Source organism: Anopheles merus, chromosome 2R (assembly GCF_017562075.2).
Source record: "Anopheles merus strain MAF chromosome 2R, AmerM5.1, whole genome shotgun sequence".
Lineage (NCBI taxonomy): Eukaryota > Metazoa > Arthropoda > Insecta > Diptera > Culicidae > Anopheles > Anopheles merus.
In genome coordinates this window covers 11,921,357-11,930,936 of record NC_054082.1, presented here as the reverse complement: position 1 = coordinate 11,930,936, position 9,580 = coordinate 11,921,357, and the positions used below count along the sequence as shown (strand labels likewise).

At 42.4% G+C, this 9,580-nt stretch overlaps 1 protein-coding gene and 1 long non-coding RNA gene across 3 annotated transcripts; one reads left to right on the top strand and one right to left on the bottom strand.

Moving 5' to 3' along the window:
- Positions 1–321: 321 nt before the first annotated feature.
- Positions 322–1,431, bottom strand: LOC121588202 (MICOS complex subunit MIC27). Of its 2 annotated transcripts, none has more exons than XM_041905892.1 (3): positions 1,337–1,431; positions 931–1,287; positions 322–864 (listed from the first exon to the last, which is right to left on the bottom strand). In XM_041905892.1, exons 2-3 carry the CDS (start codon positions 1,262–1,264, stop codon positions 497–499), a joined length of 702 nt encoding a protein of 233 aa, XP_041761826.1. In that variant the 5' UTR covers positions 1,265–1,287; positions 1,337–1,431; the 3' UTR covers positions 322–496. The 2 variants fall into 2 exon arrangements, with proteins under 2 accessions (XP_041761826.1, XP_041761828.1); XM_041905894.1 differs by having other exon boundaries at positions 931–1,279.
- A 216-nt stretch (positions 1,432–1,647) lies between these two features.
- On the top strand, positions 1,648–4,952 carry LOC121589300. Its single transcript, XR_006004289.1, has 2 exons — positions 1,648–1,845; positions 1,952–4,952. It is a non-coding gene; the product is annotated as an uncharacterized LOC121589300 (long non-coding RNA).
- Positions 4,953–9,580: the final 4,628 nt, after the last annotated feature.

Below are 9,580 nucleotides of genomic sequence, written 5' to 3'. Positions count from 1 at the left end.
CCGTATGACAACAGGTGAAGTCGATAATTTCACCAATTCAATAATCGTCTTGAGTTTTGATTTTGATTGTTTTAGGCTAAGAACTCTGCTCTTGTGCAAACCGTTTTAGACTTCAATAATAAAATTGTTATAAAGTCCACATTTGTGCATACATTAGAAGCTTTTCGTAACACTTTTTACACTTTTTACTACGTTTCAAATCACACAACTACTTGCACGCGTCAGCACGGTTAACACAATACCAACAGGGTAGGCCGCTTAAAAACCAATGGTGGATTGATCGCCTACAGACTGCTGAGAAATGTAAACCGAACATATAAATTTTCACTTTACCTAGGGTGAAAGTGACCTAAGGCCATTCACCTAGGCTTTATTTTGTTTACCAGTAACATGTTTACCAGACACAAGGTAGCAATTTTCTACACCAACCAGCATCACGAATCACAAGGGCATAGGTTAATGGGAGTTACGCACAGAGGGACACCGCTAGCCGATTTCATTTCTTCTCGGAAAATACTGCGTCATAGGCGGATTTCGCCAGTCCCGATACACTGTCCTTCAGCTCGCCCAGGTTGGACGGGATGGTCGGCAGCTCCAGCTGCTTATCTCCCGGCTTCACGCCATACACAAAGTTGTACCCGATCGTGGCAAACTTTTTCGCCTCCACCAAACCGTGCTGGGCGTACATTTCCGCCTCCTGCGGGTAGCAGATGGACGCTACGCCGCCGGCACCGAACGAGGTGTAAATGACGCGCTTGAAGAAGCCACCGCGCAGACCGAAGATCAGACCGGCCAAACCACCCATCGCGATGGCTCCGACACGTGGCATCGTATTGTCCTCCTGGTGCAGATAATCGTTGATGACTGCAAATCGGGATGCTGTTAGATTCTAGGCACTCAGTGGCGTAAAACAAGCTACAAAGGACTTACATTTAGTTTGCTTCTTTCCTTCCTCGAACAGGTCGACTATTTGCTTCTTTTGATCGTCGACCAGCTTCGATGCTTCCTGCACCTGTACACGGATCGTCCGGAATCCCTCTTCAAGCATGGACGCCGGCCCGGTCGATTCGTTCCGGCGCTGGTGGCATTCACAGGCAATTTTCTGGTTGAGCGGTCGGTAAAGCGGAAGTTCCGATGGTCGGCAGACCATTTTATTGGGCTCCTCGGCGACGGCAGACTTTGGCTTGTCTGCTCCGGCGCTGGCATTCACGGCCACCGCACCGAGCAGCAGCGGTGTCGCTTTTGTGCTCACCGAGCGGAACATCGCAACCAAATGGTCCTAAAATACTACAATTTCATTGTAAAATGGGATATGTAAACAGAAAACTAGACTTACGCTTAAAATTATGTAATTTTTCGTTGTTTTTCGTTTGCTGGCCAATTATGAATGTTGTCGCCGAACAGTTTTTGGCAGATTGACAGCTGGTGGTAGATGAAAAAAAAAAGAAAAAAAAGGCTACATGATGTACCCAAATAACAAAATCTAAGCGTCTGAAATGCAGTCAGTTAATGGTCAGATAACAAAGTTTAAATAATGACCATATGATTCGGTTTGAAACAGCCAGTGAAAGGCAACAAAACAATTAAAAAAAAACAAATTAGGAAAATACATAAACAAAAGATGACAAAAGTGTTCCGGTTTGCAATAATACATAAAATTGTTATCCACAAATCGTTTGTCAAAACTTACACTTTTCCATTACGTGTTCGTACTGCGCATGAACATGGAGCAAAATCGATCGATTTTTCAACGCCTCCACGAAGCTTCCAAAGCGACAAAACGTTCACATTATTAGCAAAGAAAACAGTCGAGTGAAAGCATCACTTAAAGCTCATATTAACCTTGTAAGTACTTCTCAAGATAAGAACGATTGAAAACCTGAAGAAGTAATAGACATTATTCATTGTTTTGTGTAAATTAAACGAAAATTGTCTTGTTTTCTGTTGAAAGGTTACAGGTAAAAAGTGCATTGAACGCTGTTACGGGTACAACTGGTTGACGCCACGGTTATGAAGGTCAATAGCAGAGACGCCTTTGCAACAGGGAAGTAGTACCAGTTGTTGAATATCGGACATTTTCGGACAGTTGTTTGTAATATGATGTTGATACGATAATCGCTTTAACCTTATTCCCACTAATACGCAGATTACAATTTCAGCAAAATCGAATAGTTCTTCTTGCGTGTGAAAGAATGTGTGTCTGTTTGTGCGAATGTGTGCGTGATTGAGATGGAGTGCTTTCTCTTAGTTTTAAGACATCATTTGGGGAGGGAATCAATGCGCAATTTTGTAGCAGCTTCTCGCGCTTGCCGTAGTTACCGCGTAAAGCGCGAGAAGCTGTGGAAGGTAACGCAACTAAACTGGTTTTTCTTATTTGTTGCTGTTCCCACAAACTCTGGACACACCCGTCCAACTTGCAGCAAAGTTCCTTCGCCTGCTGGCTACCGCTGCAGAAGCGCATCCATATGGACGAGACTGGCTGGACTATCCTGCGCATCCTGTCGCAGCGTAATAATGACGAAATCGCGAAAGAGTTCGTCAAGCTAAAGTCGGAAGCCCGGCAGGAGATTGCGGCTCAGGGTTAAAAGGCAAAAGTTAAACAAAAATATGTCAGTGTTGCGTGGACCGAAAACATAACATAATAATTCGTTATTAACTATTCGTGAATATAAGATAAAAACAAAGAGAGAAAATTAAGAAAAAAAAAACAACAACAAACACATACACACACAGAAACACAAAACTATCCAACTTACATAAAAAACAAACCTAGAACTCCTAAGAAGTAAAAAAGAGAGCAGTGAATGAGGGCAGATGTAGTTATGAAAGAAAATAACAGTAAGGTAAACAATAGCAGAGTAAGACCGTCATTACGAACGCTTAGAATAGATACCGAAGGAAGACTGTAGAGATAGGGAATGCAAAGCGATAAAAGAAGAAGAGATAAGATAGAAAGGGAAAGAGCGAGAAAGAGAGAGATAGAGTTGTTAAACCAGCAGCAGCAGCAGCAACGCTATACATAACTAATCTTTAGCTCTCGACTATATTTCTATTCCTACAATCGAACCATCACTGTGTGTATGTGTGTGTGTGTATCTCCAAATCGCAAATTGTATTGTCGTCATAGTTATACAAACTCGTCGTCTAATAGGAGCGTCGTCTAAAAGGATTTGGCAGGCGTTGTTGGCATCCGGAGCGACGGCGGACACATTCCGTCCGTTCCGTATTTGGTTTTGAATGAATCCTGCCCAGTTTTGCCCAACTTCCCACTTTACTACTATCATCCAACTCGAGCAGCAATGAAACAATCGATGTTATAAAGGGAGCGAAAGAGCAAGATAGTGAAGCTAAACGCGATAAGCAGATTTCCGGGAGCTCTCCATATCCAACCCTTACTGTGAAAACCAAAACCAAAATACATATATCTAATGTTGTTTACTCCTCTTACTCTGCGTTACGATGTTATCAGTTACGTTTTGATGAAAATGAAACAAACAAAAAACAAAACAAAACATACACAAAAACCTAAACACATAGCAAGATCGACTCTCGTTCCGTTCAGATCAATGTAGAAACCAGCTAGGGTCACCAGATTGGTCAACCGTAGTGCGGTAAGCAAAAAGCCAAATACCAAAAATCGAAAGACAAAACCAACAAGAAACAATCAAAAATCGCAACAACAACAAACAAGTTAATCGCCCGTAAAGTATTATGTTTGTCCATGGGATGTAAGGATTTTGACAAAAGAAAGGAAAGGAAAAAAGAAATCAATGCCATCAATGTTTGGATTGGAAGTATAAATTCTCTAAGTAATAAGAAAGGGTAAAAGAACGAAGAAAAAACACAAGTAAAGCCATTACAACGACTTGTTGTTTTCAATACAGTACGCACAGAGAGGGTAAGAGAGGTAAATAAAGAGAAGCATAGAGACAGAGACAGAGAAAGAAAGAAAGAATGATATAGAGAGAGAAAGGATACAGAGTTTTTTTTCATTGGTTTGCATAATTGTGGGACACTTCCTAGGCGTACCTTTCTTTTGTGTAGTGAACTTTATATGTTGGGAATTGGACTCGATGGCACCCTTTTTGGAGGTTCTTTGGAAATTCCTATTGGATTTGTCCAAAATAAGTGCTTTAGAATACCCACACCACATAACGTTCATTTCCAGCAAGAAAGAGCATATAAAGTGTCCCACAACTATGAGCATTCCTGAAAAGCCCTGTAAAACATGGAACGATAAAAAAAAAAAGTAAAACAAGCAAAGATAATAACCAACCAGAAGGGAAGAGAAATCAGCCACAAAAGTATCGAAACAGCATAGTAAACACTTGTAATCGTTATCGGCAGACAAAGGCAGCATCCATGTACACCGTATATAAATATCATACCAAATATCATACATACGCATACGAACCTACCTACCAATCCTAACTACCTGCCTACACCAGCATACACCCTCTTGTCTACCTTTCATGCAAACATACCCGACCTACCCCAATAACTACCTACCAAGAGCACATACATATACTGCATATATATATATATATATACACACATATAGAACAAAATGCAAACCACAAACGAACATACCAGGCATGTAGTGTCAGAGAGCAAACGTATAAGAAGTAATCATAGTTGTAACACAGAGGTAATATATACATATACATATATATATATCACACATTATTAGCTCCCATAATACATTCGGCCGCTATGTAGGGGTGTAGCCGCGATCATCAGTCAGTGTAGAGCAGTGAGTCTGGGAAGTTCGAGACGGTTCGGTAGCAGAGGGCACATCATTGTAAGCTAGGATATGTAAAAATGTTATGCACTTAGCAGATGAAAACCAGTTGATAGAAGCTATTACAATTTGATTGTTTAAACATATTTTCTAACAATTCCTTGCTTATAGTAAGATACAAATTCCAAAAATAAATCTTTTGCAAAAACAATCCGACTTGGTCGTTACTTTGGGGAACAGTACAATCTGTTTCAAAGGGTCGGGTTATATTCATTCACTTGAAAGCGCACTGGTAATGTGGCCCACTCTTCTATGGATACTCAAGCACCAACATTATCTGGCCTCGAACCTGGATAGCTCCCAGGCTCCAACTTTCTTAACGATTGTATGTTGTATGTGAACTGATATTAAAAATCGTGCAGTGTGTTGGTGCAATGCAATTCGTTTCAGACGATTCAAAATAATTGTTAGATAAAGTACCCACTAAATGTGACCTATAAAATGTAGCAATGCAATCAATTTTAACCATTTACCATTTCAAGGAGAAATATTTGTCCAATTCCTTCTAATGTACAAATGTACAACCATTAAGACCCACCCAGCAGCCAAACAGGCAGCCATACACACGAAGACAACAAAATGTCAATTCAATCAGTCAGTTGCAATGGAATGCTTCCGTACGATCTCGGTAAAATGATTTATTTCCTACACATCTGCCATGGTGGAATTAATAATAAAAAACAGAAGTAAACCCTTTGTGCATGATGAGATGGGTGGGAAAAATTCCAATCAACTATATCAAAGTCATTCCAGTTGTGTGTGTGTGTGTTTATGTTTGTGTCTGCAGCATCTCTGCCAGCAGCAGGACAGGCTGGTTTTTGTGATACACACATGCACGCACGTACCGCCCAGCAACCAGGTCAGGTTAGGTTCGAAAGAACAGTACACCAACAGCTCGAGCGATGTATGTCATGCCCGGTGGAGGTTGAATTTCCATTAGAAAATTGAATTAAAAATCTGAAGCACAAAATGGATCAAGAGTTCTCCAGCGCCTCCTCCATACTAACGACCTCCTTCTTTCGGGGTGCTGTTGCCTGTAAGGAGAGGGTAGCACCGGGAGTTCTCTCGGTTGATCGGTATTCCCTTATCGGGATATCTCCGAGTCGAGGGGACGATCAGGGGTGGACCATGATTCAACACGTGAGAAGTGGAACTCTACAACAAAACCAGACACACTCGCCTCCCAAATGGACTGGTAAATCGAATCGACCCCCATCGGAATGGAGATGTGCGCAGGGAAGGATGCAGACTCTGTGCGAGAGTTTGTGTGCGTGCGTGTGTGTGTGTGTGTGTGTGTGTGTGTCCATTCTTGCCGAGGCATCTGCAAATGAAATAAAGCCAAAATGCCAGCACGTATCACAGCTGCAATTAGGATGTGACGCGACCGTTCCCCCAGCAATGTGTCCATTATTGCGCGTATGTAGCTGCTTGGTGGCGTATCTTGATCGTCTTCTTCCCACAGTCTTCCGGTCAATGTCCGTTCAGGGACGGGGACCGGACATATCCTGGATGGGTTCTTTCTTCCACTGCCAACCGCTTAATGCCTGGTAGCACACAATAAAGCGTACGGACAGGAGTGTGTGCGCGCGGTCTGTTTTGGTCTGTACACGTCCATTTGATCGGAAGGAAAAATGCAGCGGAGCACTGAAAACTGTCTCCTGTGCTGTGCTGTAGGTCAGTGCACAAATGAGCAAGGAAAAGCGCTGCGACCGTATGTGTCTCTTCTATTTCATTTTTTTCAATGAACACTAAAACCACTTCGATCTTGGCTCGGTTCGTTATTTGGTGTTCAGCTGGAAGGAAATGACATCACTCGAAGCTCGGGCAGCAAAAGCTGGCACCCAACACCAACAGCCAGCACCATTTTGCGGAAAGAGCATTTTACTTCCAGCGAACCCAGTTGGAAGGAAGGAATGGACAGAGGGACGCCTGAACGCTTGAAGACATTTGCCTTGTGCTCGGTCGGGATGAAATATGGTCGTACCATGATGGTGACGATAGCTATCTTTTCATGTTTGTCACAAGTACCGCCGGCGGCTAATGTTGGATGTGCCCTCCCGGGCTTACGGTATGGCACCAGGAGCCAGGCCAATGACTCATATGATCGAAAGACAGAAGCAACTCGGGAAGCTGCAGAAACGTTTGCATGATGAGAGAGACTGGGAAGCGATGGAAAGCTTCGGTCTCGGATAGATGGGACCCTCGAGAATTGAGGTACGTGTAGCAATCTGGATATGCAATATTGGGAGGCAAAGCTCACACAGTTGGGATAGTGTTTCTTTAAAGTCTTGCCAAAATTCCAACACTTCAGCTTTTACTGTCACTGAATTCAGAATGTTTAAGCATTTACCAGTGCATTAAAATTGCACCAGCAGTCAACGCTAACACCACCAATTCGTCCACCTGACCGATGCTATCATCAGTGTAATGCAAAACAATTTCCACTACCGTAGTAAGGAAACGGTGCTTTTGTGCCATACTGCATCCTGTTTCGGCTGCGTGTGACAAGCACAAATGTTGTCGTCGGTATAATGAATTATGCACCACATTCCAAAAGCCAGCATCCAGTGCGCTGCTGTTGCCCGTTGCCCTCGTTGGATTTTCCTGTTTAACTCTGCAATGGTAAACAGTGTGCATTTCATGATTTGTTGTAAAAAAGTACACACACACACACGCACACGTGCGCTGGGTCATGGAAATGGAAACTGAGAAGTACTTCCCGCAATTGAGAAGCTTTCTGGAGGAAAGTTGTTTTAGTTGATTGGACTGGCCTCAAACGCTCGTAAACGCTTTCGCTTCGGCTTTCGGGGCCCGTTTGGCATAAAGTTTGGTGGTCCGGCGGTGCCGGGACAAAAATGCCGGAGTAGGTCAATAAACATAATTAAAACTGTGTGTGTTAGTGTGTTTTTTTCTGTCTTTTCCATTTGAGATGCAGAAAAACTCCCAGGACGAAAACGGGATGTTGGTAGAGGTAGGGATGGTTTTATTTTGGGATTGCTGTACCAAATTTAATTGTCACTCTTTTATACGCAAAAACAAGACAAATAAAAACTTGGGGAAAGAAGAAACAGTGCTTCAGTTTACTATCACAAATTAACGCTTTAATTAGATGCTTTAATGGATGCGCAATAATCTGAAGCAGCTATACAGATATCCTGCGAGGTCAGCTGCTTCTTGGAATAGGGCAGTTCAGGGAAATATCAAAGGTAATGGTACAAAGGTTGTTTGTATTGAAACGTGCGCTCGGAAGTTAAGAGCAAAGTTTCCTGATATTCAGACCAACGCTCGTGTACGCCAAACGTGTGCCAACTGTATCCACCGTGCACATGTATTACAGCAAAAGGAACGAAACCCGCACAAACAAAAGGAAAAGAAACATTCAATCGGTACAGCACAACTTTCATACTTCGCTTAGCATGCAAAACAGCAGCAGCAGCAGCTGCTATTGCTGTCCGAGAAGATTAGTTTAAGAGGAAGAACTTACTCGAAGGGAGCTTATGGATTTCATTTGGCAGTGATTCCACAACCACTTAGAAAAAGCATGCTAGTCATAACAACCGTATCGACCAAGCGCTATAAATTGCAATACTTCTGCTGGATGTGGATGTGAAGAAGCTCCTACAGTTCCAACGACCTCCAAGAACGGTCTTTATTAATATGAAAAATATGACTTGAAAGAATAACGTTAGAAAATTTCATTCATTGGTGAATGTTTTTATGTGAAAATACCAGCGAAATGAGAAAATTCTGGAACTTACTGAGCTATGTATCATTGATAATGAAATATGTACAGTAATATAACTAACAGAAATAAGATGACTATTTTCCTTAATTTATATAAAATACTAAACGTATAAAAAGAGGAATAGAAAGCTAAGTTACTTACAAAATATTGGATGGAAATTCACAACAATTCGCACTGAAACCATGCAGCCGGTGAGCAACTAATGCAATAACTCAACATAATTGTACTGAAACACCCATTTCGTTGGTGTATTACAATGCAAACTGGAACGATTTCTTATTTTTCATTTAAAACACATTACCGTGCGTGTTGAGTTTATGAACGCATTATGAATTCAGTGCAGGTTCGCCCAAGTACAGCGCGTGATGTATTTACCGATACACAGAACGATTTAAAGAGAATGCTGAGCTGTACTGTTCCAGGCTCTCCAAGTGCAAACGGTCTTTGTGCCGATTCTAATGTGGAAGAAATTTAATTTCCTTTCTTTCTTCGGTGCTGTAAATGAAGCACATTCCCCAGCACAATGCATGAGCAAAGCGAGCATTAAAATTTCCTCCTTATAATGTGTGTGTGGTACGGCGAAAAGAATAACCTAACGTTCCGACGACAAGAGTTCAATTTCCTGCTAAATCCTTTCCCTGCACCTGCCGCGGCGTTGTTGCTAAACTAGCGTCGCCTACCGTCCAATTTACCAAAACCGACCTACCGCGCAACCTACCGGCCGAACCTGAACCGAGCGGGGTAAGCTCACTCACCAGTTCGCTATTCGCTTATTCTGTTCACGGGGCAACGTTGAAGCAGCGGCTGCTACCAAGACGACCTCCACACTTGCACCGGGTCGACGCGAACGGACGGTGTTGTGGTGTTATATCGATATTTCTTCGATAGTCTCGAAGCATCCTCATTCTTTACAGCTTTTTTGTGTGTCTTGTGCATCATACACAGGAAGTCTGGCAAGAAGAATGGTCTGCTCTTGCGTGAAATACAGTACAGTACAAGCAGTATCGTTACGTAGCTGTAAGCTTATGCCAGCA

What these genes read in the sequence shown, in the direction of transcription:
- LOC121588202 (XM_041905892.1), bottom strand. Translation starts at nt 1,264, where the DNA reads ATGTTCCGCTCGGTGAGCACAAAAGCGACACCGCTGCTGCTCGGTGCG. An exon ending in AGGAAAGAAGCAAACTAAAT is followed by an intron (nt 865 to 930) that starts GTAAGTCCTTTG and finishes CCCGATTTGCAG; the next exon opens with TCATCAACGATTATCTGCAC.